Source organism: Aquila chrysaetos, chromosome 20 (genome assembly GCF_900496995.4).
Source record: "Aquila chrysaetos chrysaetos chromosome 20, bAquChr1.4, whole genome shotgun sequence".
NCBI lineage: Eukaryota > Metazoa > Chordata > Aves > Accipitriformes > Accipitridae > Aquila > Aquila chrysaetos.
The window spans coordinates 19,033,124-19,054,472 of NC_044023.1; the positions used below are offsets into that span (position 1 = coordinate 19,033,124).

At 46.1% G+C, this 21,349-nt stretch overlaps 1 protein-coding gene across 1 annotated transcript in view; it reads right to left on the minus strand.

Moving 5' to 3' along the window:
- FRMD4B (FERM domain containing 4B) overlaps positions 1-21,099 on the minus strand; it is a 138,902-nt gene extending 117,803 nt beyond the window's left edge. Inside the window, exon 1 of the mRNA XM_030043983.2 lies at positions 20,944-21,099. Coding sequence (XP_029899843.1) covers positions 20,944-21,075 — 132 coding nt within the window. The 5' untranslated portion in view covers positions 21,076-21,099. The remainder of the gene's footprint in view (positions 1-20,943) is intronic.
- Between the last annotated feature and the right edge of the window lie 250 nt (positions 21,100-21,349).

Here is a 21,349-nt window from a genome sequence, read left to right on the forward strand (position 1 = left end):
TACCTGCTGACAGAAACATTTTCAACCTTTGTCCCAGTAAGAAACATGGCAGATGAATCCAAAATAGTTTTTATTCTATTCCTCTACCAGGGGAAGGTAAGCAAGAGAAGAGCTCACTCCCTGTATTGCTTTTCTACATTGCTGTCAGCAATTGCGTGGTGAAAGAAAGTCCTTTTTTAAAAAAAATTCCAAATGTCTATTTTGTGAAGTTCTCATCCATCACATAGCATTAGAGATACTCAAGGGACTCTGCTTTGGCTTTACTGTGATTTAACATGGAGATTTGCCCCCCCTCCCCCTGCTTTATTTTACATTCTTGGGAGGCATTAAGCTTTGAGGTTCAGTAGCTCAAAGGGGGGCTTCTATCTAAAACCACCTTTACCGCAAGAAATTGTTACATGACATTTTTAAAAAATACTTTTTGGGGAAAAAAGTGTCAGATGACTTGCTGACTTCTGAAACATGCAGATTCAATGAGCAAAAAAATACAAATCCTGCTGATTCTCCAGGTTTGACCCAGAAAAGGGTACTCTTTAAAGTTTAGGAATACAGAACATCAAACTGGAGAGGGGAAAAATTTTAAAGCAAAATAATAAAAATCCACAACTACTGGCAAAGGAGCAAGGGGAAAGGGACAGACGTGATGCCATAGAGAGCAAAAAGATGGAAAATTCTTCTTCATTTTAGCTTACATGTGTAACATTAAAATACACACATAATTACACACGATATTTTCCCCTGGGAAACCCAAATTTATGTCTGGTCTGTACAAGAGGACCACACAGCTGTGACAGAGAACAGGCCTGTAATTAGGTCTCTGTTGTGCCATCAACAAATACAGCATTTACGAACATACATCCCCAGAGAGGCGAATCCCACGCATACGCAGTCGAAAGCTCACATCTCCTGTTTGCAACCTTACCTTCTTATGCATTTCGGTTTGGGTTTGATTATTAGATGCCCACAAGCACCTATTAAGTAGGCAGAAGAAACCATGGCAAAGCAAATCCCAGCTCCGCTGTTAGACAGGTCCAATAAACCAGGAACAAAGAGAGTCTGCAGCAGCGCACGCTCACCGTGCCCCTGCCGAGGCACGCACAGATCCAGGAGCGAGGGCTGTGCCGATCCCTGCAAAAAAAGCGACACCAGGACACTTGCTCCCCTTGATGGCACACTGAACATCACATCCCTGCTTTAGTGGGACTTGTGAAATAGTTTACCATTGCTCTCACTACAGGGGCAAGGTATGGACCTGTTATCACTGAAGACGCGATATCTACTGCAATGTCTTTTAAACAAGGGATGTTTAAGGGACAGCCCTAGCAAACCAGCCAGGGATCCTCCAAAGGGCTCTTGGGGATATGAGGCTGCTCTCCAATGGGGAAAATAAAATCCTACCCCTTTGCAAATCAGGGGAAGAACGTACAACTGCCACAAGGATCTAGGGATGAGGTACCGCAGCAAGTGAATGTCACAAACCATCCAAAGCAAGACAGATGCCAGCTATCCCCAGGAGCTTGCACAGGAGCAGGAGTGGCCAACACCTAGTGCCTGTCGAGCTGCTCATCCATCCAGGCCAGGAGCTCATCCCTCAAACCAGAAAAAAGGGCCTGTCCTGAAATGTTATAACCCCAGTGCAGACAGCCATAGACATCCAGAAGACAGGGTGTATGATCAAGTGAAGTACCTTTTTCTACAGCTGCAGCACACTTGTTTCCTACCACAGTGACCTACTTACCTGCCAGGGCAAAGGACCTCAATTATCAACAAATCAGAGCAGCAACAAGCTTTCTCACAACAAACATATCTAGCCCTTTAATAAAAAACACAGCTCCAAGATTTGTCGCTTATATTCCTTGCCCTATCCTGAATGAAGGAAAGGGGCTATTAAATGCTTTTTTGGACATGCTCTACAACCCCAGAGCCCCTCTCCCCACTGTCTCCAAACCCTTCCCTGCACAGTCATGTGTGCAGACGCTGCTCCTGGGCCACGGAGATCTCCGGGGAGCGCTGACCTGCTCTTCATATCCATTGATGGGGAGAACACGTGCCACAAACATCCTCATAAAATGAAACCCTTTGGAGAAAATTGGTGACCTGTCTGCTCTTCCCTTCCAGCAGACCCAGAAATGCAAGCAGGGTATTGCTCTTGTTCCTGCCCTTGGCAGAGACCTCCCTGGAAATACATTGTACCTACCTGCGCTGGGTTCCCATTGCATGGCTATAAACTTCCACATTATATAAATGCACAGCTAGACATGAAAATATCAACTGATATTTTGTGCGTGTATGTTTTTGCTCTTCCCTTTACAGTCAGCAGCAGAGCAGTGGTAATTCAAACGCTGTCATTTGGTGTTCCTTTTTTGCAAGTGCCCGCACCAATTTTAAATAAGGCAGGCTTGGCCTGAAACCAGCCCCATAGGAGGTGGGTTTTCCTTAGTCTCAGCAACATAGGAAACAAAATAGCTGCAAGACCCAATGACCACATCATGATAGGGATGGGGAGAGTGCAGGGGGTGAAGAGAGAAAGATTAATCTGAAAATACCTTGTGACAGTTTCCAAAACAGACAGCCTAAAACAAGGAGGGAAAAGATGGTAAGAGTGAAGATTGTAAGCAACAAGAAAGACAAATGGAAAGATTTCAAGTGAGTGGATCACTGCAGGAAAGCAGAGCCACCAAAGCAGCTGTATTCCCACAGCCATACTCGCCATGCCCAGCAGCATCCGCAGGAGCAGCACACGCACAACCAGGATAATGTGGTCGTAACTCACAGAAACATCAGCAAATGGCAGTTTTCCTGCTGACTGCAATAGCTCCTTGTATAATTTAGCAAAGACACAGACACTGGTCTATCATATTTCTCCTCCCTCAAAGCAGCAGCATCACTTTTTCTAGGGTTATTTTGGAGCTGGCTTAGATTTTCTTTGACAGAGAACTATGGATTCAGCAACGTTTTTTTGAAAGTAGCAGACCAGGTTCATTGGTTGAGAGCAACCCTGAAAGCCAGATAGCTCCAAACAGTTTCAGATTTCACTAAGCAGCTCGGATGAGAGCACCTTGGCACGCATCCCTGCATAACAGCATCAACGTGCCTGGAAAGCCTTGAGAATTCATACTCCTTTTAACACCACCAGGCATTTAACGATCAGCTTTCAGAAATATAGGGACATCAGAAGACGACAGTCTCCTTACACACAAGGCTGTGCAACCACCACAACTGCCTGCAAAAGTGGCTAGATTTATGGGAATTCCTGGAGAGCAGCTGTGCAGTTATTCCTGCACATAGGCATGCTCCTGCACACACCGATGTACAGTCCCCACGGAGCGGCTGGGCTGTGCATCTTCACCTCGGACACCCCAACGGTAGGTGTTCACCTGTTAAGAGAAATTGCCTTTAAGCTGAGGTAGTGAAAGATATTGTCAGAAAGTCTAGGGCTTAATCCTGGCTCAGAGCCTACATTTATACATCCCCCTTTTGGAAGGGGGGCACCAAGACCACTAGGGTCTGTTATTCAGACCTAGGATCAACAGCACCTACAGAGCAGCATTGGACAAGTACCTGCCTGTCGATTCAACCTCGACATGGGAATTCCTCTGTCTCCTCTGCTATTTGCATTCATTTCATGCAGCACCGATTCATACGAACCTTCTGCTTTACTGCACTCGGATCCGGGGAGCTGCACCCATCTCACATGGCTGTCCTCTCCCCACGGCCAGGTAACAGACTGCCAACACCTCCAGGAGTGCCAGGACACATACCTGAGCAAAAGCAAGCCACGGCTTGCCTGCCAGTTATTACAGCAGATGCCTCCAAGGCCACTGAACGAGAGGTCATGTGCCGTACCTCCTGGTAACACCTCTCCTCCAGGACTTCGCATCTTCCCTTTTAATTCTAAGCAAGCAAGAGAGCAGCACAGAAAGGGCAAGCTCAAACACAGGACTCTGCCTAACACAATGGCTGTGCGAGGAATTCAGGTTTATATGCAGAGACTGTCAAAACAAGGGGCTGAAGAAGTAGTTTACACTACAGAGCTGTGCATGCATTTTAAGAACACACAACCAGCTTCGTTAGCAATTTTTCTTCTTTAAATGAATCTTTATAGGATACATCTTGAGGGGTTCCTCTTTTCTACCCAGCTGTTGTTTTAAACCAGACCCTCCCTGCTCAAAACATGCTTAATCACAAATAACTTGGACAGCAAAAACCAGAAGGTGCCCAAAGTGATTTCTAGAAGTGGTGCCTCAAACCATTTTGCAGACAGGCGGCTGTTTTCTGGACTGACATCTCAAACAAGCACCTCTATACTCATGCAGAAGAGCTCCCCTTACCTCCTCCTCCGCATGCACCATTTTCATCTTGCTTGTGTACAGAGGTAGGAACCAGATTGGGAAGGTAAGAATACCCTGGCAAGGGTATTGCCTAGTTTGGTTTTTCAGTGTTTCTGTGAGCCAACTAGGACTTTGTTTGCTAAGCAATGACAGAGTATTTAAATGATCCTGATTAAAACCATTCAATCAAGACATCAAGCCTTTAGAAATACTGGCTATGTTTAATTCATGCTACAGCTTTTTTTTCTAAACCCCTCCCTGGTTTCAGCAATTCAGGCTGTTTTCCTCCAGCAAGCCAAACACACATACGATGAAATTCTTGCACCTCCAAAGCATAGAGACATGACAATATTAGACCTTGCTCTGGAAAAGGTCAAAGTAAACTGGAGTTTTACCAGCACTCAAAGCCACTTGGATACTCCCAGACATGAGCCAGTTTCTAAGTGGGAGTCAAGAAAGACAACTTCTTGGGAAAAACCATCCCAACACACACAGGACTTTTGAAAGATCAGCTCCTGAAGGAGCTGGTACTGGCTGCTGTTGGGGATTGGATATTAAACTAACCAATTCATTCAGATCATTTGTACAGCTTCACTTGAGACTTTAAATTTTGTACAAAGTTTTCATCACCTTCACAGTAGCCAAGCTGAAAGGGCATTCAACACAAGAAGCACACGAATTTCATGATACACCAATACAGCAGCACAGAGCTCACTAAAACATAAGCATTACAAACTTGTTAAGCCTCCCAGGCAATTGTACTGAGTTAGAGGTACTTGTTGCACCTCATTCAAATAACCCCCTGTGTGTTTATTATCTGAGAAGAGGAGTACCTTGCTTTGGCACAGTGATTTCTGGGGAAGCAAAGTGTCTCTCACTGGTTCTGTCCCGCAGGTAAAGCCACCCAGATCCATTTTCGGGGCACAGACAATACAGAGGGACACTCACTTTGGGGCCCCAACCCTTCCTGCCTTTGCTCTTCCAAACTTGCCCTCAAACCACCTTACACTTCTTGTTTTATGCAAGCTATCAGATTATATCCATTAAAATGCACTACTTAGTCCCATGCTGGCAATCTGCTTGCCCCTCCTGACCAGCAGCTATCTCCACACATCTGAGGGGACACACTTATCAATCCTCCTCAAACGAAAAGACATAACTAGAAGAACCCTTGGTGAACCATGGTGCTGCCCTTACGGAAGGGAAGGCCCCATTTCTAATTACTTCAGCAGCTGGCAGAGTGGTCTGTCAAGGTTTTTTTCTTCAGGAACAACATGAATTTCATCCCAAGATAAGTATTTAATTATCTGCTGCTTTACAATAGCCTCCCATTTTCCATTATCCGACTCTACTTTTTAATAAGGAATCTGCAGCAATCCAAGACACAAGTCTAGTCTGATGACAGTTTGACTGAGCACTGTTGGAGGAAGAGATGTGTTCCTGCCAAGACTGCAATTGGCAACGACAGTCTCTGCACCGAGCCCTCGGTACCATGCAAGACAAGCTTAACACACTGCTACTTCCACTGCTCTAGGTTTGATACGGCTGTGCACACAAATAACCACTGACTAGGTGCCTTACAATGTTTTGAAAGTTGGAAGCTAAAACACTGAAGGCCTCAAACTGGTTCTGACTTGGGCCAGTTCCAGGAGTTTAAATGGTCAGATAAAATATTCATGGAGTAACTGGCCTGGGACCTGTGCAACCGCGGCACGCACATCATGCCTGCACCAGAGCCTCTGACCAGCTTTGAGGCATCTCATGCAGACAGGAGGCAGAAGAGCAAAACAGGAGCAGTGCAAAGAACTTTTGGAAATGTTTTGACAACAACAGTTGAAAGCCACCACACTCTTGTGTTAACTTTAACAAGTTTCTCCAAGTCAGCTCCCTCCCTTCAGCCCACAGCAAAAATCACGGCTTTTTTTTTTCCTTAAACCCAGTATTCACTACAGGCTAGGAGCTAATTTATGGCAATTCATTAGGCTACTCTAACTCAGGCAACAACAATTCATGCTGTAACTTTCTGAAATGAATTCTTCACAAAAAACACTACCCCACCCTTGCAAAAAGTTAATTAAGGATTCTTTTACCTGCTCTCAGAAGATCACAGGGCAGATGCTGTCAGACAGGTTTGTTTTCTATTATTACCAATTTCAGCAGCGATTCATCTCTCCTAATCCCGTTCTGAATATCAGGTACTCACACAGACACACATTAAAATGAAATAAAGAGGTTTATTGTAACCACCCAGGCAGCAGCATTGGTTGGGATGGAGCTTGCAGAGAGGACAAGACACAACTAAGTATGTGGGGGTGACTTGCTCTCCCTAAAATCTGGAGGACATACTGTTCTTCTGAAGCCCCCCTGGCCCTCCAAATATTTGCTTGAGGTTTGCTTTATATGCACAGTTCCCTAGCGGAATGGCAAGCATGCAAAGCACATTCCTCTGCTAAGCGTCTTCTTCAAAATTGGGGTAAATACCAGCACATTCCTGCCCAGCTCACACAAACAATTTGGATTCTAATCATAGGAGCGGAGTTTGAAAGAACAGCCGACTATTGCCTTGCTGCTTGGTTTTCACTAAAACCAAGGACATGACTTTTGTCATCTGCTAATCAATATCATTAAACCCTCAGAGTGGACACATTTATCCCAGTAAGTAGGTAATCTGAACTGTATTATTTAGACAAAAACGGTAGCTATAACCATGCCAGGAGGTTCTAGCAGGTAAGAAAGTGTCCTGTATGTAAAGAACTATGCTTTATGGTAACAGAGCCATTCCTAATGTTATATTACTGTCATATTAGTACTGAGAATTTACTGGACAGTGATAAAGTTGAATTTAATTTAATTTTTCTTCCTCTCTTGCCCCATCCTCCCCTTGGACATGGGCATCACAGCTGCAGAGAAATTGCTTGCTTGAAATAATTGCACACTGAAGCAGTAAATGCAACACTTTCAAAACCTCTTGTGCTGGAGAAGGGCAGAAAGCACCATCAATAAACACCTCTGAATCCTTCCTCCCACCAGAGTAAGATAAGATCCCATGCCTTACCCAACACTTTCACCAGGCACAACACCAGACCATCAGGGTGTAGCACAAAAACACAGTTTCAAGCAAAAAAACCCAACCAACCAAAAAAAAAAAAAACCCAAACCTCACAAAACAACAAAAAAGTCCAAACCAAAATGAAAACCCCCAAACCCGCAGTGGCAATAAACCAGAAGATAACTGAAACAGTTCCACATGGACAGACACAGTTACAAGTCCAAATACATTTCTTACAGCCCAGGCAGGTCACCAAGAGTGAGGTCCTAATGTTGAAGAACTAAAAGTCACAAAAAATCCCCACCCCCTTGGATGCCATCAGTATATCTGGTCCAAGCTTAATCCGCTTTAAAGCCTCAGGTCTGCTTTGAACACTCCTCTGCTAGTTTTTCAAGCCAGCTTTCTGGGGCCTGGCAGGGATTTTTATCTGAAGAATTTCCTAACATAGAGCAACCCCGAATCAGGCTTGTACCTGCTCTCTCAGCTTTCTGTGCTATCACTCCGTCTTACACTATATTGAGTAGCCCTCCTGCCTTCAGGTTTGCACCATTCAAACACTTGTCACGGTGTTTCTTTGCACTGCTCTGCACAAACCCCCTCTTGCTTTGATGTTTATTTGCAGACCTGGCCTGTGCTGAGAAGAGCCACTCGACTCAGAATTGCAGCCCTCAAAATCATTTACTCTAGGAGTTACCACACCAGTTACGAGAACCAGCTCACATAAGAGACCACTAAAGCAAGGGTGTATTTCAAGCAGATCTTTCCAACTCCTTAAAAAGAAAAGAAAAACCACGGATTTTGCTTTGGTTTTAGCTTTCCATGATTTTTCTGCCTATGCACAAGCATCTGTCACCTTCTTGATACTTCCACACAGAATGAACCTCTGAATTTCAAGTCACAAGCCTCAGGGAGAGCCTCTCACATTCCATGAAGGTATGGGTCACAAACACGCAAAATTTCTCAGGATAAAGAAACCAGTTAAAACAAGCTAACTCCAAACAAGCCTCCCCTTTTTGGGGGGGTAGGTGACACTAAACCAACATGATAACCAGCATCAGGACTGACCCTGGGACCTCAAGAGCTCAGAGCAGGTATGGTGTGAACTGCATGGGCTCAGGCAAGGCCTGCACAAGAGCCAGAGGTATCAGGGACCGAATGCGATGTGCAGCCGTAAAATAAAAGTGCCTCCAGCCTGAGATGATGGGCATTGCTGCTGAAAGCTACTCTTACACCTGTCCTAGCCCCAGAGGAAGAAAGGCTACACACAGGTGTTATGATCCATCTACTACAGACTTAGTCAGACACCACCTCCTTCTCCCAAACCTTTTATTCTTTTCCAGAAGCATGGGATACCAGCTGCCTTAGGCAGAGCAGTACCTAGAGTGTTATCAGACATCTTTTCCTGCACAACAGGAGTTTCCACTCCCACCTGCTCCAGGAGGCAGAGCTGCCCTGAGCCCCCTCCCCAGACCTGGGAGAGTCCCAGGGTTTGGTGGCTCCAGGGTACAGCATTGGGAAGTGCTGGAAGAACAGCTGGAGATAGCATCAGGCAGAGATCCCTCTCCTCTCCATCCAGCATTCACGCACACACGCTCCTGCGGCACATCCCTCACACCTCCAGAGGCCGGGCACTACCATCACACTGTACCCAGAATGGTACTTTTACTCAGCCAAGTTTTGCTGAGGAAGACAACAGGCACAAATGATAAATTGCCAGCAAAATCCATTTTCACCACAGTATGATCTTGGGATCCTGATGAAGCATCACTGACAGCCCTTTAGTACAAAATACAATGCACACACATATGGTATATTTTATAACTGCGTACCATACTGTCCTTTATGTAGCTCACAGGAAACAAAAAATCCCATTTTCCCCTCTATTCTCTCCATTTGTTATGTAAAACAATCTACTTGACTACTTGCTTTAGTAGGGTGAACAGGCCACTGCAGGAACATCTCAGCAGCACAGCCGATGGTGCCACCAGTAGATACTGCATTACGTCCACCAGTATGTTCTTCTAAATGGAAATGACTGGAGTTTATACCTGTGGCTCCATCTCCTCCTCCCAATTTCAAGGAAGCAAATAAGACTCCTCCTGGGAGAAAGGAACCAGGACTTTAATTCTTGCAAATAGCTTCATTTGCCATTTCCTTGTTACGTCTGGCAGTTCTGTACAGCACCACTTTGCAGCCTGAGGCTACAAAACCACATGGATAGAGGGAAGCTTGTACCTAAAATCCAGGTGTGAGAGGGCCAGCTCCCACTGCATTGCAGTTGTAGGGGTGTGGAGAACTACACAGCTAGGTCAGACCAGAGTCTCCGACCTTCCTCCTCCCCCAGTAACTTACTACCTACCTCCCTGCTCCACCATTTAGTAAAGCATGCCCACTGTTGTTTAAGATCAGCTGTTCCAAAACAGGCCAACACACCTAAGCATCAGTCAGTCAGGGACTCTGAGTGGTTTGTAGTAAGATTTAAACGGCTGGATTGCAACTATAAAAATTATTGGCACATGAAAAAAATTAAAAAGCATTAAATGCAACTTCTGGCATCTCAAAGCAGAGGTTTGAGCCTGCAACTACTGCTCCTTCAGAAAGCATGTCTCCAAAAGACTCATCATGTAGGAGCTGCACCGTTAAAGGAGATGAGTCCCACTCTGCAGCCTCCTGCTCTACTACCTGCCCCAGGTAGCCGACATCTCTCCCTGCAGTTTTCACAGTTCAGGTCTCAGCTGAGACAGACCACATCTCCCAGGCCTATCTTCATGCTTTTGCACAAGGAAGGGAAAGGAATGACACAACATCTTTCTTTACTGAGACAAAGAAACAGCCACAGAAGCAGTAAACATGTTCCCCCCCTGCCTTCAGCAGGACTGCACACACTGAGCACAGCGATTGCCTGGGAGTATGAACCTCAGATTAAGTTTCCACTTACCTGGGCTCACTGGGTGAAACTTTCTAAGGATAAACTGCCAGGCAGTTCATCCCCTGCAGCATTTCCACACTTGCTGCTCCCCACCACGCTCATTTAACACCGCTCACCTTTGTTTCTCCTCTGGCTGCTCTTTCCAGCTCAGTCCCACCCATGGCTAGCTGCTCTTACTTCGCTACTTTTTTTTTTTTCCCACATTTTATTTTAGGAGGACAGGACTGCAGAACACCACTAGTATGTAAAAACAAAACCAAACAAGTACAACTTTGCAGAGGAAGTGCCAGACACACAGTCTGCCACACAGCACAACCTGCCACCCTGTACTTCAACAGCAGAGCTGGAGACAACAACTGTTAAAGCAAACTGGGAGGCTTATTCCTGGTGCCACTAAAATCCCACGCAGCTATGGTTTAGTCAAGAGCAAAGATGACACACTCCAATGTAGTTAAACAAACATACTGTAACTCAGCTGCTGCACAGCCCAGGCTCTATTCAAGTAATATGGGGGAGTTTGAAGTAGGGGAAAGGATTGCTCGCACAAGAAGAAAGGTGCAGCTTGCCCCAACAAGCATATGACACTGGGACAGGGCATAATTTCTGAAAGATGAGATGTTAATGCATTGCTAACAACCATTTCTGCTATTAAGCAACAAAGCTAGTCATGCTGGGTTAAAAAAAAAAAAAAAGACGCAGGCTGAGAATGAGGGGGTTAAAATTACTAACACCAGCTCCCCAGTGCTGGAAGTGGAAGGAACCAAGTTAGCAGCCAAGTTACCTCAAGGTAGCAAGATACCTTCAATGGACTCCAAAACAGGGTTAAAGATGGAGCTTACTTTAGCCTGGCCGAATAGTTTTTCCTAAAGATTTCTTCAAATACCTTTGTTATGAAACTTGTTTGTTTAATGATAAATTGAGGTCTGATACTCCAGACACCATGGCAGGACCTTTTCCTTTTTTTCTTCCAGGTTTCTTCTTCCTGCAGTTTGATCTGTCACATGCAGATCTAGATTATACACATGGATGCGGTAGACACTTCCTCTCCCTTCTGAACCCACCACATACCCACATGGCTTTGACCCACATTCCCCCTTGACTAGGGATGGACAATCAAGAAATCCCCATCCCCAAAGATCATTATAACAAGTAGTGTAGTGCAGAACAACAAATCTTCCTGCAAGTCTGTAGTACTGAAGCAGCGGTCACATTTTTAAAGATGAGCAAGGCTTGCAAGGGAGCAGTAGGATCTTTTATTATCCCAGTAACCCCCAGTATGCACACATACATACACACACCCCCCCACACCCTACTATCAGGCTGATTTGAGAAAGTCCATGGTTTTCCTCTCCTCCCAATGATAATCAATTCATCTAAGTGACAAACTTAGGAAGCCTTGACACTAGTGTGTTTATCAGGTTCACACTATCACCTACAAAAACAGCTGTACAAGTCTGCTGCTGTCCCCTGGGTGTCCCAAGCTAACGAGGACACACTTATTAGATTTCAACTTCAGTTCACCTTCTGTTTCATGGAAATCTGTCATTAGGTAACTCCTCTCTCGTTTCCAGCAGATACTCACATCCAACCCTTACAGTGACTTACTTGTAAGTGAAATGAAGGCTAAAACATGGAAAAGGAGTTATGCTGCTGCCAAGAGAGGCAGACTCACATGGTCAGCATTAGGAAATACTGACAGATAAGCACATAACTGCTTGCTCGGTGCCAGATAATGCATCAGCCTCAAGGCTGCCAAACACACACCTCCTGGAGCTTCCTATTTCTGCCTCCCGTGTAACCGAAATCAGGTGGGGCTGGAGAAGTGATGAGGAAAGGTTACTTCTCCAAACCTTCTCCTCTGCACAAGAGCACAGACTGTTAAATCCGTTAGAGATGCAACTGATTTTCAAGATGATTGAGACAATAGTAAAGTTAGAAAAATTTCAGTTACCTAGATAAAAAAAAGACCTCATTTTGGAAGACGGAAGGACAAATCAAGTCCAGGCTTTCAGAATCTCTAATACATTAGCTACATGATATATACACATCTCTCCATCCCACTAACAAGGATACTTACACAATAAATGCCAGTTTTATTTTAGTTGCTTAAACATTAGGTTCTATCAAATCTCTACTAAGCTTTTTTGACACTGGAGGAGGAACAAGTGATCTGAAACACTTATTCTATTTTTTCGGTAAAATTGAGTAATATGGTACAGATTAGAAAGACTCCTACTGCAGCACATCCTTTTACATTTCCCACGCTTCACCCTTCTGCTCCATATGCTGCTTTGATATGTGGTGCAGTCTTTTTACTGAAAGAGTATTATTAAAATTTTGGTCATTTAAAATTTTCTTTTAGCCAGGCCCTGCTCTCAGGCAGCATTCCTGCAAAGACATTTCCTTCATATAGTGCACAAGAGGGAACTCAGTGTCAGAGTTAAATATGCTTAAATTGCTAGATCTGCAATCTGGAGGGGTTTGTAGTTTGTTTTCTAAACTAGGAACAGAAGACTAAACTGAAATAGAGTAAGGAGAAAATGTCAGAGGAAAAGTTAGAAGGAGAAAATCTGCAAATCGTTGGACAACTGCAGCTATTTCTGTGCACTGGGGACTGTACAAACATGCTTCCCAAGCTCCAGACACACATTTACCATCATTATTACCTTCAGGGACAAACAGCATGACAGACCATGTCGAGGGTTAATCTTACACACACTTTTTTTTTTTTTTGATCTTTTGAGGTTTAAGACATTATACCTTTTATAAGAACTGCTTTATTTACTGGTTTGATTCAGTCCCAGCTCTCTTACACAATAGCTACCGAACACATGTACATCTGCTTTCCATAACATCCAAACAGGACTGTTAAGACGGATGCAGTAACCGTGTTCATGTAACCTATATGTTTAGTACTGCAATGCCTCTAGAGGTATTATGTCACATAAAATACATCAATATGCTATGATCTCAGCCCGAGGCTAGATTACGGATGGCAGCCGCCTTTTGTGCGGTACCCAGCCCAGTCCAGAACAATGAGTCTGCCTAGCTGCTCTCCTCCCCTTTCTCCTGGTTTTCTAGACTCCTGTCCCCCTTACCGACCTGGGTTTGCTTCCTGCTCTAAAGCAATCCTACATCTTTCTACTCCATCTATCATCCTCCACCTCTCCCTTCCACAAGCCTTAAACCAAAGAAGTGAGCACATCAAGCATTGTCGCACGAAACTACTCCACAAGGTCTGACTACAAAGCAAACAGCCTCTTCTGTGTTCTCGGGGCCAGGGCATGCTGTTACTCAAGTGAAAACACCCTCCAAAATATTCACTGATTATTTTTATTCCTTTCAGACTTGTTTCTAAACTAGAGAAAGTGGTCTCTGCCCCAAGATACTTCTAATGTCTCTCCAAGTCCTTCTAGGACTTGTTAGGAAAGAAGGAAAAGGATGCACAACTCTTCCTGATGCTGTTTAACCTACTATTTAAAAATAATTGAAATATTCCAGGAATCTGTTTCCTAATCTTATGCTTCACATCAAGGGGAAGGAGGGGGGAAAAATCAACTGGATCATTTATGAATAAAGCTGGAAACCTGGGAACTGGTATTTCAGTAAAACTCTGCAAGTCCACATCTCTAAAAGCATACAAAAATGGTATTCCAAGGAGATACTTAATTAAAACTCCAGGCAAAGTTCTGGCCTTAAGATTACCATTAACTTCAAGAGGGTCAAGATTTCAGCATGGATTTTGCATCTTTTGTCACTTGATTTTCTATATGATTTTTCAGGATTGAAAGCCTTGAAAGTAATCTCTTTCTTGAAAAGTTTTAGAGGAGAGAATAATTCTCCGAAATCTTTTGTTAACACCATACAGCAATAACCACCAAGAATGTGCAGAAAAACATGTCTGTATTTTTGCTTTGTTTCTGCTTTCAAGTAAAAGGGGTTTGTTTTCAATGCAACACAAGGTAAATGGATTTGTTTCTAAAACTCTCTCTCTCCTACACTGGGATCTGGAAAAAAAAAAAAAAAAGGATTAATTGCATAAAAGATTTATATATGGGGAGATTAACCAGCCTATGGAACTGTCTTTCAAAGGAACTAAAGATAGCTCAGATATTAGCATGAGAAAAACTGTAGGGCTATTTTTTTTTTTCTTTTTTACATATATTAAAAAGGGTTTTAGATGCCATTCTCCCACTGTGAAGGCATGGCCACACAGCAGAGCATGACCAGGCTGTGACAATTTGAACTGATCACTGCTGATCAATAACTGCAATAACTGATCACCTGTGTGCTCCAAAACCAACAAGCAGTGGCTGAAACAATTCTTTTGGCTCAGCAACTAGACCATACAATCTCAAAACATACCTAAAGGGTTTGAAAAAATTCAGCTTTGAACTAGTGGAGCATCATAGTGATCAATCCTGTCCTGGCAGAGAAATGAAAGGACCCAGGTGAATTGGGGGCTTCATACGTTTTTTTTTTTTCTGGGGCATTTTGGCAAACACTCCTTGACAACAGTTTTTATAATAGTCTGTTAAACTGACAGATGACCCCAGTAGAACTGCATTTCTTCTCCCCCTTCAACATCCCCTTTCCTTTGGACTGAAGTTTTGACAACTGCTGAAAATCTGAAGCTCTTGTCAGCTCAACATAGAGCTGACCTACTAGTTTAGTGTCTAAACAAAGAGGCCACTGCATAAAAGTATATCCTTTCCTGACTTCACCCTGTAAACATGCTACACAGAAAACAAAGGACTGAAATTACAGTTTGCATTTATTCCATGTACAGTCTGTTTTCCAAAAATTGCTACAGTTCTGAAGGAACTATGGTTTGATGGTTTGTTGTGTTGCTCTAAATAGCAAAAGAAAACAAAAATCCCTTCTTTCTATAACCTATACCATTTAACCACAGATCTGTTAACCATTGCTGAAAGCACTGATGAATTACGACTGGGGGCAAGACGAAGGCTTAGTGCTTTGAAATGGCTGCAACCAAACAATAGCAGCTTTGCCTGTGGCTTTTCACCATTGCATCGGATGCAAACTGCTTAGCCTGTTAAAAACCTAGATATACAGGCTCTAAGCTGGCCAAGGAATTGTTCCTACAACTAAACATTGTCATACAATACCGCTGGTGACGTACACAAGATAAGGACATAGCTCGTTTATCAATGATGCCCAGCGACCTACTTACTGCACTCGGCTCTTGACTTAATCATATTCTCAGCAAATAATTTTAAGTATTGACCAATCTTGCAGCATATGGCATGCTCTGGTTTATCTGAAGCCTGATTACAAATGCAGAGGTGCCAAGCCCAAGCCTCCCATCAATCGGTCCTTCCTGTGATGACGTGGTGATCTAAAAACCTTGATCTTTCTTTATCTCTCATGTGGTTGTGCGTGCTCTACAGCTGTCCTCGGCTGCTCAGAAATGCTTAAATCAAAATACGGCTGCTTTATGAAAACTGTTGTCTGCAGGCAACTCTTCACGTTCACTCCACAATCCATTTCCATGTTAAGCACAAAAACTGTTTCACTGTGGTGCTCCGGTTAGGAAAAAAACAGAACCCGAGTCAAAACCTAGTATTAGCCCCTTAGAATATTTGCTATTTTATTTTTTAGGTTTTGGTATATAATCTGAGAGGGAAAGTCTGAAATGTGATTTAACCACAAGGGTCTCATAGCAAGCGAGCTCAGGAAGAGCTGTAACTTTTATTGCCACGTAACCTGAAGACACGAAGTCTTTCCATCCCAATGCCACTCTTGGAGGGGGTGACCGAGAGCGTCTCCAAAGTTGGCTCCTCTCCCAGTGTGCCGCTTCTCTGGGCTGGCTGTGCCACCCAGCTCAGACCCACAGAAAGGCAGAACCTGGTGCTGCTGATCAACCTGTGTCTGCTCCCGACCTGAACCTGCCAGCCGAAAGCAGCACAGATGGGAAGCAGCACTGAACAACACCAGCACTGTTGAGGAACAACGTGAGCGGGAAGGATCTCAGCTCTTCTCACCTTCCCATGGCACTGGGGTGTCTCCAATCACTAACTCAAATATATTCCCAATAGGAATGGAAACCTACACAGAAAAGTCAGACCAAAAATTGGCAGCCCAAGCATCTTCTCATTTATCTGAGTGTTGAGTCAGACACTTCCAGTCAGATGGGTAAAGTCGACATCTTTAGTTAGTGTGATGGGTTGACCCTGGCTGGTTGCCAGGTGCCCACCAAAGCCGTTCTATCACTCCCCCTCCTCAACTGGACAGGGGAGAGAAAATATAACAAAGAGCTTGTGGGTCGAGATAAGGACAGGAGAGAGATCACTCACCAATTACCGTCACAGGCAAAACAGACTCAACTTGGGGAAAATTAACTCACTTTATTACAAATCAACCAGAGTAGGGTAATGAGAAATAAAACCAAATCTCAGAACACCTTCCCTCCACCCCTCCCTTCTTCCTGGGCACAACTTCACTCCCGGCTTCTCTACCAACCCCCCCAGCGGCACAGGGGGACGGGGATGGGCTTTACGGTCAGTTCATCACACATTGTTTTCTGCCGCTTCATCCTCCTCAGGGGGAGGACTCATCACACTCTTCCCTGCTCCAGCGTGGGGTCCCACCCACGGGAGACAGTCCTCCACGAACTTCTCCAACGTGGGCCCTTCCCACGGGCTGCAGTTCTTCACGAACTGCTCCAGAGTGGGTCCTTTCCACGGTGTGCAGTCCTTCAGGAGCACACTGCTCCAGCGTGGGTCCCCCACGGGGTCACAAGTCCTGCCAGAAAACCTGCTCCGTGGGCTCCTCTCTCCACAGACCCGCAGGTCCTGCCAGGAGCCTGCTCCAGCGCGGGCTTCCCACGGGGTCACAGCCTCCTTCGGGAAACACACCTGCTCCGGCATGGGGTCCTCCACAGGCTACAGGTGGATATCTGCTCCACCGTGGACCTCCATGGACTGCAGGGGGACAGCCTGCCTCACCATGGTCTTCCCCACGGGCTGCAGGGGAATCTCTGCTCCGGCGCCTGGAGCATCTCCTCCCCCTCCTTCTTCACTGACCTTGGTGTCCGCAGGGTTGTTTCTCTTACATGTTCTCACTCCTCTCTCCAGCTGCCGAATAACACCTGTCCCAACTTTTTCCTTCTTAAAAATGTTATCACAGAGGCGTTACCACTATCACTGATTGGCTCGGCCTTGGCCGGCGGCGGGTCCGTCTTAGAGCCGGCTGGTATTGGCTCTCTCTCGAACACAGGGGAAGCTTCCAGCAACTTCTTACAGAAGCCACCCCTGTAAACACCCCCCCCCCCGCTACCAAAACCTTGCCACACAAAACCAATACAGTTAGCCATCCTCCCCCATCAGCTTCACTACTCCAGATTTTAAAGCTGGGCACAGGCGTATAGAAAGAGTAGTGCCACCCTGATTGGGATGCTGCCTGACAACTTTAGGACCTAGAAATCATTTTATACCATATTATAGCACCTCCTCTACTTGTCTTCCTAGCTTAGCCTGTACAACACCACATCTAAATAAGAAGTTTTTATTAACCCCGGGATTGTACAGCTCTGCCTGACAGCCAGGGCACACCGCTGTCCGTGGCTCCGTGATCACCAACAGTCCATGGCACCGAGACCCAGAAGACACAAAGGTGCAGTGTCCTAATTCAGAGCTACCTTACTCTCTCCAAAAATCACACATCAGCCCATCCTAGGGAGTATGACCAAGCTTTCCTAGCCATGTTTTCCAAATAGCCATGGCTCCCACCACCCCTTTTGCTACTCCTTATATTCATGTAACTGCTGTAACACAACATCCCAGGGTGGGGGGTAGCGAACAAAAGACATTATAGCCAATTTGTATGGAAAATCAATTAAGTTCAGACATCTCATTAACCTTCTAACCTGTTTATCCCCCAGCTTTAATTTATACTACCACTTGCAAATGGATTTGACACATTGGCCCACCATTTCCCTGGGAAGGTGCAACAGGCACGAACAGAGTCCTTGGATCCCAGAATACTCCATTTATCCTGGGCCTTCCCTCCCTCCTCCCTGCCGTTCAATGGATACTAAGAAGCATTGGAGGAAGAAAATAGGATACAGAAAATATGCAAGAGCTCCTTGAAAATTATGTACGCCCTGCAGTGGGCCTCCTTTTTCCCTTGTGCTGCTTTAATTAGCAGAAACTGAGAGCAGACTTGCTTACACCAAGGATGTCCATCCATGGCCACATCAGCCGAGTCCCACAGTGGCGACAGAGCCACGCTCAGAGGATTCTTTTCATGCCACACTTCGCTTCCATGCATTCGCAAGACTGAACCGAATAACACGCACTGAAAATAAGTTGTAGGTGGTGTGTGGAGTTTTGTTTTTAATATTATATCATAAAGCCTAGGAAAAAGCCCCGATTCCTATAGCTGAGATGCATTCACCACCTTTACTCTGGGGAACTCTGTAGCAATTTCATCTCACTAGCCAGAAAACACGCTAGCTTCGGTGAATACAAACCCAGCATCCTCACAGTAAACCACAGAAAAACGGTCACCTACGTGTTAGACCTCAGGAGTTCATTCACTCTTGTCATGTTTTCAGAATTATGGGATTCCAGGGTTTGTTAACGCACTGAAAGGTTTCTGTACAATCCCCGCCTTTTGACTAAGATGACATGCGTATTTCTAACGGACCGGAGTGCGCGTTCTTAGTAAGGGTTTTGACATGTTTAATGCATCAGAATCAAACTAAAAAAGATCAAGTCTGACATAGCTGCACCCATGCAAGTCCAAGGGAATCAGCAAGATGAATCTCTAAATAAAATAGACCAAACCTTGAAGTCTGTGCCATTGCAGGGAACATAAATCTTTCCAAGGCAAGCATTGCTAACTTCTTCAGAATAAGCTCTTTAAGAAGAAGAAAAGGGCAGCTTCAAGAAAACAATTTTTAAAAAAGCAGAGAACACAAGTGAAAATAACATACATTTTCTTGAGCGTACGTTCCTGCCTCTGTATGAAGCAGGCATAACTAAAAGACTGCAGTCTTCCCCAGCCTGCAGACACAGCTCTCCAGCCAGTGCCCCTGCAGCTGCTCAAAGATTTCCCAAGTTATAGCCAAGTAAATATTGATTAAAGGCTTGACTATTTCACTGCTGCTATTGGGAATCCTGTAAAAGTTAAAAGAATGAGCTCAACTGCTCTTTGCTTCCTATTAGGCAAAACTCTAAATAGAGGCAGAGCTTAAAGAACACAGTCCCCTAAAGGAAAAACCAACAAGTCCCCCAGACATCTGCTATGCACTGCCCTCTGATCCAGCAGAGACATGCAAGCACTTTCAAATGGATCTAAGACTGAAAACCAATACGCTACAGAAGATGGGGACAGGACCCTTTTGGAGATGCTGTTCTAACAAGCTCCTAACCTGGCCTCTCCCCACATCTCATCCTTTGGCCACTCCAGGCACCCCAAAACTTTTTTTCCAGAAACAGTGTGTTCAACGTAACAGTCTTCAGCTACATTCAACAAAGCCACGTTCATTTAGCCAGGGACCACGTAGTCCCATATATAAAAAGAGAGCAGTGAGGTCAAAGGTAAAGCATTACATTATTTTGCATCGTAGCAATGACTGGGTTAGAAAGCCCTGTCTACAAGCACACAGCTCTTAGTATAATTTAAACCGCTATAAAGCGGTGCATAGGCAACCAGAAATCTCATCCTTACCATGCGGCAGGTTCTAAGTGAAGTTTATTTCCATTCAGTTCAAACCCATGCAAAGGCAATTTGAGTCAAATCGAAGCATGGGTGTAACATTCAAGAAAAGGGAGAATTTCCTCAGAATAGCTAGGTCTGGACCCGAGAACTCCACGTGGGAGAGGGAAAACGCGTGTCAGGGTATCGTGTCCGCAGAGGACCTGCCGCTAAGGAGGGGTGGAGGAAGAGAGAGGCGAGAGGAAACACACGGAGAACAATACGGGGAAAAGGACTATTCTCGGGCGAGAGGGAGGATGCGAGGCCAAGCCGGGAAGGAAAACAAGTGTAACAAAAGCAGAGGAAGCACCACGGGCTTCCTCGGCCGGGCCTGGGCCAAAGCTGGCCAAACGTTGCCTCTTCGTAGCCCTGACGGACCCCGCGCCGGGGCTAAATACTGCGCTGCACGGCTCCTTTCTTTGAGGGGAAAGGCGAGATGACAACGCCGGTGGACCTCCTCCTGCTCGGCAGACTGAAGTTAGGGTGGGAACACTTCTCGGACCTCTCCGTCCGCAAACGGCACTCATTGTCTGAAAGCGAGCAAATACTGCGCTCCGTGGGGAGCGTGACCCTCCCCAAACGCCTCGGGGGGTTCCCCTTCCTCAGCCGTCCCTTGCTCCGCCACGCACCGAACTTGAACGGAGCGGGCAGGCAGAGCCACGAGTGGGAGGGAACACGCAAACACACACACAAACCCCGCCGCGACCGCTCCCGCGTGGGTGTGGCCGCGCGTCTCCCCCCTCACCGCCACCCGCGCTGTCACGGCCGGGGTGGGGGGGGACCCCGCATCCCCCTCCGCCACACGGTTTGAACGGCGACCTCTCCCTCCTGTCAGCCGTTCCCCCCCCCCCCCCGACTCCCCGTTAGGAGAACAATGCGCTGCCCCCCCCCCCCCCCCCCCCGGCCCTTACCTTGAGCGGGGCTCCGCGGAGCGCTGCGGGCAGCCCGGCTGGCGGCCGCCCGCTGAGGGGACGGGGCTGCCGGAGGAGCCCAGCCCGGCCCCGCCGCCTCCTCCTCCTCCTCCTCTTCCTCTCCCCTCGCATCCACCCCCGCGGCGGCTGCCGGCTCCTCACCACACGCCCGGCGGGGGCAGGGCTTAGCGCCGACCCCGTCCCCTCCCTCCCTCCTCCTCCTCCTCGGGGTGTGAGGGGGAGAGCTGTCCCCACGAGTGAAAGGGAAGGGGGGGGGGGGGGCAGCTCCGCCCCGTGGCTGCGGGGACCCTGCTGCCCCCTCCCCGGGGGGGGGACACACACACACCCCGGCAGATCGGCAGCCGCTCCCGGCAGCAGAAGCGCCCGTGGCAATGGATGCTCGGGT